The 20,056-nt window shown below is 35.4% G+C and overlaps 1 protein-coding gene across 2 annotated transcripts; it reads right to left on the bottom strand.

The window, feature by feature from the left end:
* Positions 1 to 70: 70 nt before the first annotated feature.
* On the bottom strand, positions 71 to 5,170 carry LOC145596943 (uncharacterized). Of its 2 annotated transcripts, XM_081653141.1 has the most exons (4): positions 4,908 to 5,170; positions 2,396 to 4,811; positions 1,215 to 1,525; positions 71 to 850 (listed from the first exon to the last, which is right to left on the bottom strand). In XM_081653141.1, exons 2-4 carry the CDS (start codon positions 4,615 to 4,617, stop codon positions 486 to 488), a joined length of 2,898 nt encoding a protein of 965 aa, XP_081509267.1. In that variant the 5' UTR covers positions 4,618 to 4,811; positions 4,908 to 5,170; the 3' UTR covers positions 71 to 485. The 2 variants fall into 2 exon arrangements, with proteins under 2 accessions (XP_081509267.1, XP_081509263.1); XM_081653137.1 differs by having other exon boundaries at positions 2,396 to 5,170.
* Positions 5,171 to 20,056: the final 14,886 nt, after the last annotated feature.

Here is a 20,056-nt window from a genome sequence, read left to right as displayed (position 1 = left end):
TCCACCTCACTAGGCAGAAAATAAAATGCAATTGCCCCTGTTATATAGCTGTCAATGATGAAAAGGCCTCTTAAATCCACACATTCCCTCTTTGCATTAAAAACGAAAATCCTGAACGTTTACATACGAGATAATCTAAAGCCATGGACCTTAACACATGGTCATTCATAGCTGTTATAATTAATAATACTGAGTAAAGGAAAGAGACAGCATAATCAAATAGAGGCAAATTACAATGTCCTGAAAGGAGTAAATTCTCGATATGAGCTCAACACGCTAAAGCGAGGTTATACAGGATTCTATGTTACATCTGAGAGTTGATGAATCTTATTCCTCTGACATTATTAAGTATTGAAACCAACTTCACCTAATAACCCTTCTTGCAGGAACTCATCATTCTTCCTAATGCTAGAGAGTTAATGCATCAAAAGCCGATGTCCTGAGAGAAATAATCCCACCACTATAGCTGTACAAGATACTTCCACTTATTCAGTCTTCACTGGTGCATCTGCAAGTTCATGAATTTCTTTTTTGCTCTTGACCGAGCACCTTTTCTTTGTATCAAAATCAACACTATCCAAGTCTTCAGAAATCCCCATGTAGCCATAGAGCAGCCCATCCTCTACCTTCTCAACAGGATTATCTCCTTGTGCCAACTCATCAACTGGCTCAATTCCAGAAATTGCTTGTTCAAAATCAACTCTTCCATGCTTCCTCCCAAGAAATATTTTATGAAGCCTCTCTGCCTCTTGAAGTCCAGAAAAAGTGCCCAAGAATTTCACCAAGATTACACTGTGATCACCAGGATTTCCTAGACAGATTTTCATCTTGCCTAGATGGAAACCCTTGACTGCATGAGTGCATGACCAAAGTGAGAGATTAGCAAAAAAAAATTAACAAAAAAAACACCAATAATAAAAAAAATAAAAACCCCTTAAGAATTCTGAAGTGCACCTACATAAATTATTATTTACATCCAAATATCACTATTAAAATATTAGATCTTCTAAAAGTATGAAAATCTATTGCCTTGAGAAAAGACCTAACTACCTTTCTGTGTATTACTCTTTGAAAAAATGAAAAAGAAAGAAAGAAAGAAAGATAAGGAAAAATAAGAAGACTGTTAATAAGGTGAATGTGGACATTTCACATTTCCAACTGCATATGGCAATGAATTAAATTAGTAGTAGTTTTCCAGTGATTAAATCACAAACCTCTTAGAAACTCTCCAAGTGCATCAATGTTAATGAGCTTCCATTTGTTGTGATCATTATTTGACAATGAAATGTTGTGAACAATAACAATGGGGGGCCACAGTATAAGGTCCTCCTTCTGAGCCAAAGCATCAGGTTTGGGAAGTAACTCTGGAACCCAGGTGCCTGAATTAGGGTCTGGCATGGTGTTCCATCCCATGAGAAAACAAATAGCTCTGTGAAGACCCAAGTGTTGCGGCCTCAACCCAACCTTGTAAGACATATAAGCATGAGTCGCCAAAGCCTTTGTATTTAGGAATTCTTTTGATGCACTGCAAGAAAAAAAGTTTGATTGCCACATCATGCATCGATAAATAATTTACAAGGGTTCTCCCGATCATTGCGTGAGGAAATGGTAGGGGACAAAATTTCTCCGAACGAATTTACCTACAAATGATATACCATCTACAATACTAAAGCATTCTACAGCATATGTCACCGAAAAAAATTTACCAAATGAATTTACCTACAAAATGGCCTCCTAGTAAGGATTTGATAATTTGACCTCATGACTTGAAGGTTATGTAATCAAATCCCACTAGGGGCTCTTTGGGAGTTAGGGTTCCCTTATCCTCCTCCCTCACTCCCAATGAGTCTGATCTACAAAGCTAGACTAAATTGGGCTACAAGAGGTGCCGGTTCATTAGGGTCCTTCTTACCCTTTTAAAAAATTCTACACGACATTTTACCATATGCAAAGGGGGGAATATTTAGTGAGACAAAAGCAAGTTCCCACAAAGAATCCTTCTGTCCCTACCAAAAAACAAATGCAAGCAGCAGTTATTACCACCACACTACCCATACAGATGTACCCAATACATGTGTCATCTCCAAAAATCACACCCTATCAAATCATAGAAAGACTTAAGAATCAAACCGAAAAGTCTCTCCAACAAAATCATCCCATCATCCAAGTAACACAAAGAAGACTGGTGGCAGGTCTCTAGCTAAAGTATACACCTCAAAAAAAACGAAAATTACCCAACCATAATCATTTGGTCAAACATGGGACAGGATCACAGGAGTAGTTAGTACCATAGCTATACATCATTTAGTAAAGTAAATACCCACATGGCATTGATGGAAGAATAAGAATAACAAGATTGTAAATATTTATCTAGTTCGTGAAAGAAAGGACAGACCTTCGGCGGCATACAACGCAGAACAAACTACCAGCTTTTCCTTCCTCCTTGTAAAGCTTTCGAGCAGTTGGATTCTCATTAAATCTCTTGGAGAAGTCTAAGAAAGCTGCTTGTATCCTCTGCTTAAAATTATCAGAATCCTCTGAAGGATCAGACTTCCAAGGAGTTCCGGAATATTCTATTATGTCAGCAGTCTGTGCATGCATTGCTACATTATTGCCCTTATCATTTCTTTGCCTGAGATTTTGCTGCTTGTAGTGAGTATTTCTTGGATGTGAATGGGAGATATGGTTGTAACCTTTAGAGGATTCAGATTTTGTATATCCTTTGAAATGTCTATTTCCCATTTTATATGGTTTTCCAGAATGCTCTTGAATACTTTCTGATTTATCTTGATATGAAGTCCAATCATCATTAATAGAGTCTTTATGAAAGTAGGTACCATCAGGCATTTGCTCTACTTCTGCATAGTAGTGGCTGCGCTCATATCCAGAAGGTCTTTTCAGATGAATGATATCACCTTTCCTACTGGTCCACTCGACCTGGTGATCATGATAATCATTCTCATTTCTGGAATCCATCCTGCTAACATTATCATTACTATATTTACGCTTCAGCACTCTGTCATTATCTACAAGTTCATCAGCCTTTATTCTTTCATATCCTCCTGTACCTCTTTGCAATTCCACATTTATATATTCAGAAGAATTCTTTAACATGGTTCTATCAGAACCAATCTGTGCATACCTTTCATAGCCATAATCCAAATGAGGATCCTCAAATTCATGCTCGTGTAAGCCACCATGATCTGATATATGACGATGGTTTGAAGCTTTTCTAGTTGGTTCAACGTGAGAATTGCCACTATCCAAATACTCCCCAGCTTGTATTAGTCCATTTGATGATCTTCTTGTGCCCACATAATCTAGTACCGTCTCTTTTTGAATAACATCAAAGTCTCGACCTCCAACATTCTTAATGATTCTTCGAGAAGAGTGAGAACCTTCACCTTTTGGTATACTTTCTACAAGTGAGTCCATCCTATCAGGTCTTAGTACATCTCTACGATCATGTACTTCACGAGTGTATTGTGCCTTAGTAAACAAATTTTCTTGGGAAGCATAGCCAATTTCATCATCCCCTCTAACCCTGATTTCAGGATATTCATAGTCTTTACGCTCAGGCCTGGATGATTTGTATGCATCACATGCATAACATTTTGGATCCCTACATACTGGTTCGTAACCTCTTCTAGAGTCTGACATAATACGTTGACCATAATCATCAATAACAAGAGGTTCTAAATCTTTTCCGTAGCGTTTTGGATACCCATCAGGTGGCAAAGTGCGAACATCATGAACCTTGGATAGATACTCTCCCCTAGTCATAATACTTGAGGAGGTGCTTGGAATATTCTTTAGTAAGTCTTCACTTCCAAAATCCTTGATTTGAGATAGTGGAGAATCTATATAAGGACTCTCTCTAGAATAATATGCAGATTGTTCTCCATCCTTGTAATAAATGTCCTTAGCTATCTTTTCATGAGATATTGCGTTTTGATACTGAGCATTCTCATTCTTAACTCTGTGCATATCAGTTGTCGAGTAGTTCCCACTAGGTTCAGCATATCTTGATGCAAAAACATAATTAGGACGCAACCCAACATCTCTGTCCATGGCTTCCTCTTCCTCGAAAGGAAGCGTTTCAGCCATAGAATGATGCCCACTTGAGCACAATCTTCTTGCACTATATTCCTTCTGCTTAACAACATCCATATGATCATCATAATTGTAAACATTTCTGGGTCTTGTATTCAAATTACTATATTCCACATATTCAGGATATTCCGATTTTCCATGGATTCTCATAGCTGTCGGACTTGTTCCGAAAGCCCTTTCATCTAGATGTAACCTCTTTTGTGGGTGTTGGACCGGAGGTGATCTAGACAACATTTGACCACCACCACCACCACTACCACTACCACCGCGAACACGATCAATGTGCTGCTCGTACTCTCTCCTTTCAAGTGAGCTGCTCCTTCGATCTTGATTCATACTCTGCCGATTTCTCTCCACCATCTCTTGAGGACTCAAGCTCCGCCTCGAGCGTACAGGACCACCACGGCGTGGTGCAAAATAAGCTTCCTGCTCCAACTCATCCCGACGATCTCTCGTCGGAACAACAGAGGGCTTCAACCTCGTATCTTCATGTCTTCTAGACATATTCAAATTCAGCTTAGCAACAACAGTACTACCTTATAGCAAATTCGGGTTCCAAACCCTAGTAAATCACCAAATTATAGAACTTTTCAAGTATAATCAACTACTAATTGCATCAACAACCACCAAAAATCCCAATATCTTAAAGCTAGTTCAGCATAAACCCAAACCCTAAAATGCAAAAATGAATAGTATACCTGAACCAAAACACATCCAAATTCAGCAAAAATGCCAGATTTAGTTCAAAATTTGAATAATTGAGAGCAAAAGTAGCATAAAATTTTCAATCAAACCTTATCGATTGGAGAATTTCTTCAGAACCAAACCTTTGAGGATCGATCTCAATCAATAAGCATTCCAAAGTTGGATGATAATAGTACAGTAACTTAGAAAGAGGAAAGTGTATTTGCAACGAAAAATTGAAGCTTTGAGCATCCTAAAATGTGAGAAAGTAGAATGAAACTTCGTAATATCGATTATATAATTGAGAGCATACTTGAGAAGTCGGAAGTATCACTGTTTGAGCAAGTTTGATACTCTCTCTCACCCACCCAACTTTTACTTAATCCTTGACTTTGTAGCACCACCACAAGATTTTTATGTGATAATGTGAGAGCACTATAACATTCTACTCCTATCTAATTAACATTTTCCATTTCAAAATATATTTAAAATTATTATTAAAATTATTAAAATCACCTAAATTACCGATCTTACAAGTAAAATAACATAATCACTTTTTATATAAGACTTAGGGTCTGTTCTCATTAACTTAACTCAGTTGAGCTGAACTTAAATGAATATTTTATAAGAGAAGGAAATTAGGAGATGAGATGAGCTGAACTGAACTGAACTGAGCTGAGCTGAACTGAGCAGAACTGAACTGAACTAAATGTCTCATGCTAACTTTTACACTATTTTGACCTTGTACTTTATATTTATGCTAAATATAGTCATATCAGTACTTGCTTTAATCGTCTCTATTAATATATTTTCTAAATATCATCTTCTTATAGCTTATAACTATTGATAATTAAAGATAGTAATGGTTAAATTTTCGCATGGTCAAATATGATGGTCAAAATGGGCATTTATTTTGAAACATAAGTAGTTGATTCATTAACATTATAACTCGCCTTGGATTCAATAGAGGTAATATGATTTGAAGTGAACCCAACCGATCCGACTCAAAGGCGCCATTACCCAAAATCAAACCAACCTAAAGATGACTCAACTCGTTGTTGACCCAACCATTTTAACCCATAATCAATTTGACCAAGAAAAATATAGGTAAATCACCTCGTAACATGTTTCAACCTATAATTTGTTTTACTCGACCTTTTTTGCTACACACAAGTATAACTAGTTTTATCTAATTTATTTTCAACCTAGCATTTAATAATATTTGACTTGTGCTTATTGAACAATAAAAAACCCTCCCTCCTGCAAAACCACCCACTCACCACCAACCCTTCCTTCCTCCAAACTCACCCACTTAACGAACCACCCACCGGACTTCACCCAAGCCACCAGACTTCACCCAAGCCACCGCACCTACCCTATGAACCACACCCACCCTGCAAATCGCAACCAGCACAACGCACCGCCGAAACAACAACAACAATTTGCCGCCAATTCGACCACCAAAAATCTGATTCTTGAACCCTTAAGGACGAAAAACTCCAATCCTTTACCCTTTCACCCTCAAATTGAACGGAATCGACCATTGAAACCCCGAATGGTCGATTTGGCCATTTAAAGGGTGAGGGAAAAGGGGGTGGTTTTGCGCAGTAGTGGTCAGGCCTGAGGTTGGGTTGGGTTAGGTGGTGCGTCAGCTGCGGAGTTTAGGGTTGGGCTAAGGTGGTGCATCGGCTAGGGTAGGTGGGGATGGGAGTGTCGGTAGCTATTGCCAGCAGTGGTAGTGGTGGTGGTGGGGCTAGTTAGGGCTGGGTTCAATTTTCTTCATGGTGGTTGGTGTGTGGCGCGGTTGTGCTAGGTGTGGTGGTTGTTGGTGTGTGGCGGTTGCTGGGTGCGTTAGTTAGGGTGGTTAGGGTTGGGTCATGAGGGTTGGGTTTTGGTAGTGAGGCAACATAAAATTAAAACGGCAATAGCTAACGGCAACTTAACGGCATGATTACATCGTACACACTAAACGTACCTTGGGGTTACAGCGTGAAATTTTGAAAATGGGTGGGCACAACTTAGAAAAGTGAATACCTTAAGGGTACTATGTAGAAAAACCCTTTTTAATATTATGAAAGTGATATGTGGACAGTGATATCGCCAGCAACGGGCTTTTAGTAATAGTTAATAGATTATAGTCAAGGGCAATATTGTTATCTCGCCATGCGTCACCTCTTTGAGACTAACTCGAGGTCACGTCATAAAATGTTAGACTAAAACTTCATCATTACATTTGATACGACATCTTATATTACGTCATGAAATTTATATGGAGAGATACATTACCTCACATTGAAAAAAAAAAAAAATATATCTATAGTAATTTTCAAATCCCTAATATAGTAATCTACTCATAAATAACTAGCATTCCTACCACTAAGCTAAATTTGAAATTATTAATAGAAAAAATCAACTGAAAAAAATAAATCAACTACAATATATTAAAAGATACGGCAGCAATGACACGTGTCATTTTCTAGTGTGTCTATAGTTTTTTTTATAAAAATAAAAAATAAACAAAACAAAACAAAACAAAACAAATTATTCTATTTATAACAAATATGATCTTATACGTACACAAATAAAAGAATAATACAAAAAAAAATTAATGTCTTCTTCCACAATATATATTGATACCATAAATAATAAACTTAAGTAAAAAAACTAAAAAAAAAAAACAAATTCTTAATATAATTTGTGACATGCATAGTATTATGTACTACTGTACCATTATTACAACAAGGAATGTTTTTTTTTTTTTTTCAATTAAAGACTTTTGTATTTTATTGTGTATATACGAAAAACTTACCGGGAAATATATGAAAAAATATTTAAGTCAATTAATTATTGTAAAAAAAAATGCATAAGAGAGAATTAATAATAGTGTGTAAAAAGGAAAACTATTTACAGGTTATTCAGTATTTTTAAGATATGCATTTGATTAACAAGAAAAAAATGATATAAATATACTAGATGAAACCCGTGCGATGCACTGTTTGTTTGATTTTTTTATTTTTATTTTTTTGTATGTATGTGCTAAAATTTGTTATATATTTAAATAAAATTCATAATATCAAAAGATAATATTTTATATTTAATTAATTTAAACTTTAAAATCTCATTCGCCAATTTTGCTTACGTGGCATTTAAATTATTTAATTTTCAAAGAAATTAATAATCTCTTATCTCTTATTTTATTGGCTATATCTAAAATTTATAATCCTACGTGGTGTGTTAAGAAAAATCCTACGTGACTCTCTAAAAACTCCCCTTTATATATACATATATATTAGATTAGTGAAATATATAAATATACATATATGAGTATTTAAAAATATCTATTTTGCTAATAATAGACTTTTTCATAATAAATTCATTTTACAAAGTAATAACTTAGACATTTCTTTTTTTAAAAAAAAAAAAAAAAAAAATTACCGTACATGGCACGGGACATAATGTAGCTATAATGAGGTCTTAGTACCAACATAAAGGTTAATGGAATTAATCATCTTGCTCAATTAGATTCCTAAATTCTCGCCAATTTTAATTACTTAGATTTTCAACGGAAAGAATTCCCCTAAATAATCCCTAATTATCTTAGATTTTCAAGGGAAGAATTCCCATAGCTAATTATTGTAGTAATATTTATTTTTAAATTTGTCCTAATATCTATTAATAGCATCATATTGTAATTAAGGAAACAAAGATTCCATACATATTCAAACATATTTCTTTGGGTTTATTCTAAGTTGTGCCCTCACGGTTCTTGAGTTTCTAAGGTGTGCCCATTTTATTTCAAAATTACAAGTTGTTCCCTCCAACTTAATTTTTCTAATCAACCTTACCTTATAACGTTAACTCGGCGTTAGCAATTTCAAAAACATAGGATGTAATAAAAAGCGGATGAGAAAGAAGAAGATAAATTACATCGAGAGCGCGCTTGAAATATCAATGATTGCTTTTAGAAGAAAGAAGAAAAGATAGATTAGAAAATGTGGAAAAAATGCTTAATTTTAATCCCCTTATATAAAATGTAACCCAATTTAGGCGTGAAATAATTTCTCTCCAAAGTGGGGTGATTTAACAGTTAACACAATTACTCACAATGGGTTAACATCAAAGGGTATGATTAAATAAATATCTTAAGTTGGAGGACACATCTTGTAATTTTGAAAAAGCATGGGCATACCTTATAAACCCAACAACTACGGGGGGCATAGTTTAGAAAAACCCTAGTTCTTTTTATTTCACTATCAATCAATCAATAACATAATACTAAAACAAACACCATGAATGATATGTGTCACTTCATGGTGTTGTTTTTTCCCTCCAAAACCCCCATTCTCTTTTAGCAAAAGTATTTTATTTTTGGAATATTTGTATACTACAAGTCTACAACTATTATAATATAGTATTTCTAATCTTTATAGTATCTTTATAATAATTGTATTTTTGTGTTCTATTTATTTAAAATGGTTACACAAGATTTTGAGACCTTTTAAATTAAGGGAGAATAAAGTATAATTAAGAAGGTTAATAACTTAATATATCATGGAGAGTATAAAATAACTGAGCCAAAAATACAATATTAACATTTAAATTACCATTATATAGTTGTACAATAGTGGGTTTCAATGGGGAAAAAAAAAATTCTATTCATGGTGTTGATTTTTGAAATCTTATGAAATAATAATAATTGAATCAGTAATATAAATATTTTTGTAACAATTTTACCAACTTATAAAATTTTTTTCCTTCAAAAATCTATTAAATATTACTAAAAAGATCATGCTTACATCGATCATTTTGGACATATGTTGCTATCATTAAAAAAATTCCCATCAATATAATATGATGTTAGCTTTAAGTTTTTTTTTTTTGTTTTTTTTTATATATATATATATTTTACTTAGCTTAATTTTTGGAAGTACATTGTACTAGGGTGGCCTACGCGCGCGATGTGCGCGAAGGAGTTAGCTCTTGTGGAGAAGTTGTATTGGCGTGTATTTACACCTTTGGTTTGAATGGTAGACCTGTTAGTTTTAATACGTACTATTTAGTTTGTGTGCCTATGTGGTGACTTTGTAGAAGTATAAAAAAGACATTAAAATCTTTTATGACAATTATTATTTGAACCCCTCAAAACTTTTGACACTATTATTTCAAAATTATTATTAATTAATATTTAATTGATTTGCAGCCCTTCATATCTTAAACTACTATTAGTTTAGAACTCACATGATTCAATAATACCCTAGTGTGTTTTTCTTCAACTATTTTTTTTTGAGCTTTGGTCATTTGGAGTAATAATATGTGAAATGTTAGTTTTAGCTAAAAACTTCATAATTTAAGTTTTTTTTTTTTTTTTTTTTTTTTTTATTGTTCTACGACCATCTAATATTTTTTATCTATATCTAATACTAAATCAATAACGTACCACTTAGTTATTTTTTTCCTCGTAAATTTTCTCTATAATTAATACTCTGTACCAGTCTAGTTTTTTTTTTCATTGATTTCCCTTGATTTTAGGATTTTTAAATTCATAACACCTCTTGATAACATCTGCTTACGTATCATTATTTGGATTTTTTTCTCTGCACATTCCATCCTTAAATTGAATTGGAAATTTGGATTGCTGGGATGTGATATTTGATTGTTATATTGTTTTGCATATGAGTCATTGTAGGGAATAATTTCAAGCTTTAATCCCACTAGCTTGAACCCCATTGTGATCATACACTAAAGTACGGTGGCGTCCAAAAGGGAAGAAGATAGAGCAAAAGAGTCGCCAACAAGTTTTTTAAGGAACTTGTAAACCGTTCACGAGGTGAAGGTTACACCCCTTAACGATCCAAGAGATCGTCAACTCCATAAGGTCATGAACCAAATAAGGGTTCGGGGATGAAGGTACAAATCCAACCTAAAAGAGATTGAATCTGCCGTAATAATAGGCCTCTACTTTATTCTGATCGTATTCATGTGCGTTTTTTAATTAACATGCAATCAATAGGTTAACCCTAAACCTATTTATCTATGTTGGTTGAATATTAATGCACAGATAAACTATTATTGGCGATCACTTGAATTATAATCAAAATTAACCCTAACAAAATTATTAATTATATTATTAAGCGTGATTACAAGTACCAATTCCCTTTAAAACATGCATAAAAGGTGTGATCAAGCAACAAAGAATAAATATCAAGCAACATAACAAATTAATCATAAATAATAATTATAACCATCATAAAATTATAATCATAATAAAAACAATAATATTCATAAATAAAATAATCATTATCAAAATAATAATAATATTATTAATATTCATAATCATCATAAATAGTAACAATTATAATCATAATCATGTTCATGTTAATGTTAAAGCATAATAGAAATAGCAAGATCCTAGGCATGATACTAACAAGATTAATAACAAACCCTAACATGTCACTAAGCAATAAAAATCAAAGCTTTAGCCCTAACATGATACTAACAATCATAAACATTAGGAAGAGAATAGGAAGCATCGTAACAATCATATTTAATATTAAAATTACCCTAGACATGATACTAGGAATATCATAATAACAATATAAACATGATTTCTACATCATAACATTAATTGATCAATAAAGTACTTACTTTGATGCCTCGTATCTCTTTCTAATAACAAAATACACACGTTAGTAACTTCAAGAAAAATAATAAACAACAATTAAATTAAATAATTGAAATAGAGATTTGGGACCAAACCCTCAGAAATTAAACCTTTCACGTCTGGGGCGAAGGCAACTTTGAATATGGCTAGGTGTTTCTAGATCTTGTGAATGCAGAATTTTGTATGAAAACAAGGTAAGAAAGAATTGAATGTATGAAAGAATGCTAATACTTGTGAATGAGGAGAATTGGTGAATGATAGATGTAGATGATGAATGATTATAGGTGAATCAAAACGGAATTTTTGATACGATATTTATAGAGAAAATCAGCCAAAAAAGATAATTTAACAAAACAGAGTCTGACGCACGCAAAGCGAGGTTGGCGCCAACCCTGGCTAGCTGGCGCCAGGCGCTAATGGCTAGCGTCTGGCGCCAAGCCTGGTTCTAGGCGCCAAGGCATGGGATTGGACGCCAGTCTTGATTTTAACGCGTTTTTGAAAATCTGATAAGTTTACCGTACTGGAGGATAAAATAATATAATTTCTTCGAAAATGCTATTTGATTTTGATTAAAACTCTAAAAAGTCAACAAAGTCAACTTATCAATGCTAATTGAATTAGGAATGAAAAGAACCTTCTAGAAGATTCTAGAAGACTAAAACGATTCCTAATTTCATTAGGAATGATAAATCATATTAGGCCCTCCCCTAGATCATTGGGCCATACATAAAGCTCAAGCCGGGCCCGGTTTGGTAAATTGGCCATAACTTCCTCAATATTCATCGGAATTGGGCTTATAATATATCGTTGGAAAGGTCTTTGAAAGCCCCATCCAACTACACTATTATTGGACCCATATCATGGACCAACCAAACTGGATTGGCTGTTTTCTTAAAATAAAGTTTTCAAAAACAGAGAGAAGAGAAAAGAAATTAAAACTTTCCGCAACACTAGACTTTCCACACTTTCGTTTCATTCGATTATGATTCGACGTGAAAGGTACTCATCACTGGGTTTGGTTTTGGGGAGACAAAAATGGGTGTCTACAGAAGCCCCCACTTTGACTGAGTTTGGAGAAACGCGAGTTTCAAAAACAAAAGTCAAAGTAGCGATAGGGACGGAGAATGATTCAGAACGTTCTGCGATCCTAAATCACTCTTGCAACGCCGATACCTGCAAAACTAGCGTTAGTTAAATAGATAGAAGAGTTAAGAAACGCGTATCTTGCACCGTCGAGCACACGTCTCTAAAAGTAACCGATTTGCTGCCGCTTTACTGTTGTTTTTGCTATTTTGATGACCTTCTGCAAGCTAGAGGATGCCATCCCGCTTGAAAACCGCTACGCCCGTAACTGCTTCCAATATGGAAGATTGATTCGCCTAAAACGATCCTCCTCCGCATTGATAATATTCCACGTCCAAGGGAATACTATCGAAGATTATTTCTCTCGAAACAATCCTCATCCGCATTGATAATATTCCACGTCCAAGGGAATACTATCGAAGATTATTTCTCTTGAAAAAAAATCCTCATCCGCATTGATAATATTCCACGTCCAAGGGAATACCATCGAAGATTATTTCTCTTGAAAAAATCCTCATCCGCATTGATAATATTCCACGTCCAAGGGAATACTATCGAAGACTGCTTCTCTTGAAACAATCCTTAGTTATTTGTGACAACTCTCCATAATCCAGGGAACGTCACCTTGCTGTTTCGATGTTCACTCGTCTCTGAACAAAGAGCTTCTTTTTGATATGACTCTAATTTCCGCTGTGATAGTCTTCGAAAAGATCACTGCTTCTTAATGTTTACTATGCCAGTACGTCGGTACTTTGCTGCTTGTGAACCAGTATGTCGGTGCTTTTGCTGTGATGACAATCCTCTTTTCTTTGGGAATAGTTGCCAACACAACTCTTGTATGATGTATGACAATCCGATTTAGGGAAAGTTGTCAATGCCACGTAACAATCCATCCTTGGAAATGTTATCACGATGAAGCGACAATCCGTACCTCGGAAAATTTGCCAAAATCCATTTTTTGGAAAAGTTGCCAATGCTTCGTAAAATCTTTCATAAGAACTTTGCTACGATCGACAATCAACATCTTAGAATATAACTCTTGAAAGCAATCCACCTTGGAAACTTGCCAACACTATGCGACAATCCTTTTGGGAAAATATTGCCACTATTGACGATCCGCGTCTTGGAACATTTGCAAAAAGAGTCGACCGACAATCCACTTCGGGAAAATTTGCCACTTACTGAAATGAATGACAAACCACGTTGAGGAACTTTTGCCGATATTTATGATGAATAGAAACCTACAACAATCCTTTGAGAAATTTTGCTATAGGGAACTGGGTGTATGACAATCCAATTTCGGAAAACTTGCCAGCGATGACAATCCGAACTTGGAAAAAATTGCCAAACAAAGAAGGAGCACGACAATCCACGCTTGGAAACTTTGCCAGAGATGACAATCCAATCTTGGAAAAATTGTCGTTGAAGAAGATGCACGACAATCCATTTTTGGAAATATTGTCAGTTGGGGATGACAATCCAATTTTTGGAAAACTTTGTCGTTTAATAAGAATGCGCGACAATCCATATTTGGAAATATTGTCGTTTAAGTGCTTGCTTTTGAACCGATTGTAATGAGCCAGTGTTTTAGGCGCTTTAAGCTAAGTGAGACGATTTTTTGTCAGGTCAATCACTTACTCCGATTGTAATCGAGCCGACTACTAATCATGTCAAATTGCTTATAGAGGCTAACTGCCGTACCAAGGAACCTAAAATTGCTTCATGAGGTCGAAATCACCTTTCTGGGAGGCTTCGAGCTCTGTCGTTTCTGAAATATCTCTAGCGCCAAGAATTGGAGTAGGATCCTCCCTATTCTATTACACCTGTATTTAATTTGACTATAGAACTTTGCCAATCTTTAATTATCTTAGGGTTGACCTAAGGTTTAGCGTTGCTTGACTCAATAACTTGACACGACTCAAGGTATAAACTTGACTCGCTGTGATTAACTTACTCGAGGTTGACTCGACTCAAAGTGAAATGACACATGTGTTAGACTCAAATCAAAGTGATATGGCACGACATGACTCAATGTGTACATGACTCGTGTGTGCATTGTAATGTGATCGTGCGACTTGAAAAATGCAAAAAAAGCAAAAATTTTGTCATTTTTGTGGAGGGTACAGACTTTCTCCCGAAAAAGAAAGACGCAAAAAAAGAATCGAAGTTTTCGAATGCATGTTGAATGAGCTTAGTCAAATGTCATTTGATACTATCTCTCAAGGTTAAAGGATTAATTCATCCTAGGCTATCTCAACTGTTGACTCCATGATGAAAGTATTTGGGTAACTTAGGCACGGAGGCTAAGCACTTCATACTTCTATGTAATGACAATTATAAGTGATGAGTGATGTGACAAGGCATGCTTCATCGTTATGTTAAGATTTCATGACAAAGAGTTCCTAAGGGAAATATATTTGGTCATGTATCTCTGATGTGTGTGATAGTGACACTAAAGTTAGGCCGCAAGAGCTAAGTGTGTGGAAAAATATATTATTGAAAAGAGTCAAATGGTGGTGACTCTTAGGCTAGGTAAGCTAATGATGTAGGGATCAAGCCCCCAAGTCTAGCTCTAAATGAATAGGGATGAGCATAGGGGATCCCTTGATATGATCATGGTGTAAGTGTGTGAATGTGAATATGAATGCATTTTTATTACGGCCGCACCTCGATGTGAGGTTGCCTACGTATCCGTTAGGAATCAGGCCGAACGTAGCTCTAGCCGAACCTCGCACAAGTGTGTGTATACCTCAAAAAGGTCTTTTTAAGGGTTGTAACGTGGTTAGGCTAAAGGTTATAGAAAAAAGGGATAAAGGCTCAAGACCCTAGATAAGCCCCCAAGGTGTGCAATCTTGCTTTTGAATATTTGTATTTTTATGCTTGAGTTCCTACTCTTTTTTAGCTCTTTTTGCTTTAGCATTTATTTTATTTTAATAAGTGTGAGCAATCTCGATCATGCGGTCTATCACTCACTTGACATTCATGTTTCTCAGGCACGGTACCGAGCACTCGATAAGAGACGCAATCTGAGACGTGTTCTTATCGAAGATATTTTCATATCAAAGACATTGGAACACTTGCCCTTTTGTACACTTTTATTTATTTTTTGCTTATGCTTATTTTTACTATTTTAATCTTTTTGAATCACTCAAGCTTTCTTTAGAATTGCAAAAGGTGCACACCATCCCATCTCAAGGTTAGGTAGATGTAGGTTGAAAAAAGAAGGGTCTATCGTTAGACGAGGCTCAAAGTGGTTTATGAAGAAAGGATTGCATATTCGAAAGGTGAAAGGAGATATGATGTGGCTATAAGGGGTGCCTCAAATCATTGGTATACCTTGTGCTTAATTTGACATGGATTTTTTATTTTATTTTATTTTTTATTTTTTTATTTTTTTTTTTGCAATGTGATGATCATATGCAAGGAAATAAATGCTCATTTTATTAAAAGAAAATAAAGAATCTACAAAATTAATCTAAGGGGAAAGAAAGGTGCCTATTCTAGACTTATTGGGAAAGGAAAAAATGAAAAAGAAATAGAAAAAGAGGTCATGAAATCCTGTCGTTGAAGCTCGCCTCTGTCTTGTGTCGTTCGCTTCATCATCACCCAGTCTTCTTGCTAGTTAGAGGCAATGGGATCTTATTTGCCTCTATGAGATCTTGAATGAGGTTTTGAAACCTGCAGCATTCTTCAGTAGTATGACCGTTTCCTCAATGGTACTTGCAATAAGAGTTTGTATTCCATCTCGAAGATCGATTTTTTGGTGTTGGATCCTCGGTAGGGCCAATAGGTTTGATTAATCCTCGATCATAGAGACGATCGAAAGCAGCATCGTAGGTCATTCCAGTGGGTGTGAACTCTCGCCTGGGTTTCCTTTTAGATCCTTGATTTTCCATGGCTAAGACACCATTATGGTCAAAGGTACTAACATTATTACTAGAGTGGGCGTTTTCGGAAGAAGAAGAAGGATTGTCGCTCTTCTTTCCTTTCCAGCCACCGTGGTTACTATTGTTAGTAGCTTTTTGCTTTGCGAGGTCATCTTCGATTTCAATTCCGATGTCATAAACGGCCTTGAAAGTATTCAGATTGTGTTGATATTTTAAGTGCTTTGAATACTTTTCTTGGAGATTCTTGATAAACATCCTCACAGACTCCTTTACGATGGGGACCTCAATCATCTTAGCGGAAGTTTCCCTCCATTTATTAAAGAAAGAAGTAAAACCTTCATTCTCTTTTTGTCTTAGCATCTCAAGTTGCCTATGATCGGTTTCAACTTGAATATTGCACTTGTACCTATCAATGAAAGTGTTTACTATCGATTCCCAGATAGAAGTTTTCTCCTTGTCAAGGGAGAAGTACCATTGTTGGCAAACAGTTTCAAGAGATAATGGGAACAGAGAGGGGAAAACCTTCTTATCGATACCCTTAATGTTCATTATAGTTTCAAAAGCTCTTAGATGAAAGTAAGGATTATCTGTTGCCTTGAATTTTGGGATGTCGTTGGCATTGAACTTCTGCGGAAGAAGATCTTTGTCTACCAAGACCCCTTGTGATGTAAGCTCTTGAAACTTGTAATCGCTAGACAACTTGCTTAGGCTCTCTTGCATGAGGTCCATCTGTTGTTGCTTCACGGGATCATCGATGCTAAGTGTGAGAAGCTTCAACATCTCAGTCACTGTAGCCAATTGGTTCTTAAGATCATTGACTTCTTCTTGAGTTGCCATTATCTTTTTAGCCTTCCTCTTTTGACGAATTGGTTTATCAAAAAGTGAGACTTGAATAAAGAGGTTGTCTTTGATTAATCGCCCTTCTCTCCTCGACCAAGTACTGTGGAAAAGGAATTTAGGGATACTCATTGTTAATTATTTGACTCAAACTTTATTCAACATGCGATGGATGGAGGAAGTGAAGAAGGATTGGAAGAGAATGTGAAAGAAGATTTAGATGGAGGGATATGGAGAATTAGGAGTAGAATGTACCCCCCAACTCGAATGACGGAAAAAACCGACTCATGCATGAACCTAAGACATGGTCATGGTGACATATACTTAAAGTGTTTGCTAAGACTAGTGAGTGTATATGGTACGTTAAGACTCGTGTCATGACCATGTGGCTAGACTATGTGACTAGACTCAAGCAAAGACTAAGTTAAGACTCCACGTATATGCATTAAACTGGACAGATTGTGGTATTTTAGTCATAACTTTTGATCTGGGACTTTGATTGGGATGAAACCAACGCCAAATTAAAGAGAAAACTCGGGGCTACAGATCCATAGGTTTTACGACTCGTAACTCTTCCTAGAACTCCGTCAATGACCAAAACAAGTTGACGCTTGTGCAGTATACGGGAATAAAAATCCGGGTTGACTTAAAGGAACTATGACTCAATTTTATGTTTATTTATTAGCTCAAATTAATTAATTAATTAATTAAACAAAGTCTTTTAGTCATTAATCAGTTTATTTAGTCTTAACACAAGTCAAACAAATGGTTAGGAAAAATCACATAGAGTATGCACAACAAATAATGCACAATTAGTCAAGTAGGCACAATATGATGCAATGAGTTTGCAACCTAACCATGGCTCTAGTTCTCTAAAGTTAGGGATATGGTTTAGTAAATAGAGGGTCCATGGTTAATTGTCTGGGTGCACCGCGCGGAATCCTAACCGTGAAGGGTTGGCGCGAGTGGATGAGACACCGCGAGTTTTAGAAAAAAACTCGCTTCCATGGTTTGGTGAATTCAACATTCTCGGATGTACTCTTTGTTGCACGGAGCGTTCAATCGGGTAGATGGAGCATGAATTCCCAGAGGGTTATGTCCATATGTAGAACACATATGGGTTTCAGAAAAGTGAGAAAAAATTCAATCAGGAAGTATAATCGAGCAAACAATATGAAAAACTGGTCGAAATTAGAACGCATATTTCTGGCTCGGTATTGGGGGAAATTGGCGCCAGCAAACAGAGACTGGCGCCAGCTTTTAATTGTAGCGCCTGGCGCCAATACTGGCGTCTGGCGCTACGGTTAAAATTCTGGCGCCAAGCTCTGGCCCCTGACGCTACTTCCCACATGCCTCAGCAGCTTTCTGTGCTCGATAAAATTTTCCAGTTTCGCGCGGTGTTATTTCGGTCCTAGTTGTGAAAGATATTTCTCAAATTTCCTACGTGTAAAATCCTATGTTTTTAACTCATTACGGATGGTCTTTCCAATGAGATCTTTTTTATGCATATGACAATAATGTTAATCAAAATTACGCACATGAAATACTTAGAACTTTTCGAGTCTCATCCACTCATTCTAAATCATTGCCGAAACAAATTCAGGAATTAAAATAGAAATCCTCCCCAGTGGAATCGCCAAAAACTGTAGGGAATAATTTCAAGCTTTAATCCCACTAGCTTGAACCCCATTGTGATCATACACTAAAGTACGGTGTCGTCCAAAAGGGAAGAAGATAGAGCAAAAGAGTCGCCAACAAGTTTTTTAAGGAACTTGTAAACCGTTCACGAGGTGAAGGTTACACCCCTTAACGATCCAAGAGATCGTCAACTCCATAAGGTCATGAACCAAATAAGGGTTCGGGGATGAAGGTACAAATCCAACCTAAAAGAGATTGAATCTGCCCTAATAATAGGCCTCTACTTTATTCTGATCGTATTCATGTGCGTTTTTTAATTAACATGCAATCAATAGGTTAACCCTAAACCTGTTTATCTATGTTGTTTGAATATTAATGCACAAATAAACTATTATTGGTGATCACTTGAATTATAATCAAAATTAACCCTAACAAAATTATTAATTATATTATTAAGCGTGATTACTAGTACCAATTCCTTTTAAAACATGCATAAAAGGTGTGATCAAGCAACAAAGAATAAATATCAAGCAACATAACAAATTAATCATAAATAATAATTATAACCATCATAAAATTATAATCATAATAAAAACAATAATATTCATAAATAAAATAATCATTATCAAAATAATAATAATAATATTAATATTCATAATCATCATAAATGGTAACAATTATAATCATAATCATGTTCATGTTAATGTTAAAGCATAATAGAAATAGCAAGATCCTAGGCATGATACTAACAAGATTAATAACAAACCCTAGCATGTCACTAAGCAATAAAAATCAAAGCTTTAGCCCTAACATGATACTAACAATCATAAACATTAGGAAGAGAATAGGAAGCATCGTAACAATCATATTTAATATTAAAATTACCCTAGACATGATACTAGGAATATCATAATAACAATATAAACATGATTTCTACATCATAACATTAATTGATCAATAAAGTACTTACTTTGATGCCTCGTATCTCTTTCTAATAACAAAATACACACGTTAGTAACTTCTAGGAAAATAATAAACAACAATTAAATTAAATAATTGAAATAGAGATTTGGGACCAAACCCTCAGAAATTAAACCTTTCACGTCTAGGGCGAAGGCAACTTCGAATACGGCTAGGTGTTTCTAAATCTTGT

The sequence above is a fragment of the Chenopodium album genome, chromosome 2 (assembly GCF_948465745.1).
Source record: "Chenopodium album chromosome 2, dcCheAlbu1.1, whole genome shotgun sequence".
In the NCBI taxonomy this organism is placed as follows: Eukaryota; Viridiplantae; Streptophyta; class Magnoliopsida; order Caryophyllales; family Amaranthaceae; genus Chenopodium; species Chenopodium album.
Note: the sequence above shows the minus strand (reverse complement) of the source record. Positions and strands in the feature narration are given on the sequence as shown.

Bases quoted from the DNA above. Each gene is read 5' to 3' on its own strand.
- LOC145596943 (XM_081653137.1), bottom strand. From the start codon at position 4,617: ATGTCTAGAAGACATGAAGATACGAGGTTGAAGCCCTCTGTTGTTCCG. The intron at 1,526-2,395 runs GTCTGTCCTTTC...TTTTTCTTGCAG, and splicing joins TGCGTTGTATGCCGCCGAAG to TGCATCAAAAGAATTCCTAA. The intron at 851-1,214 runs GTTTGTGATTTA...GCACTCATGCAG, and splicing joins ACTTGGAGAGTTTCTAAGAG to TCAAGGGTTTCCATCTAGGC.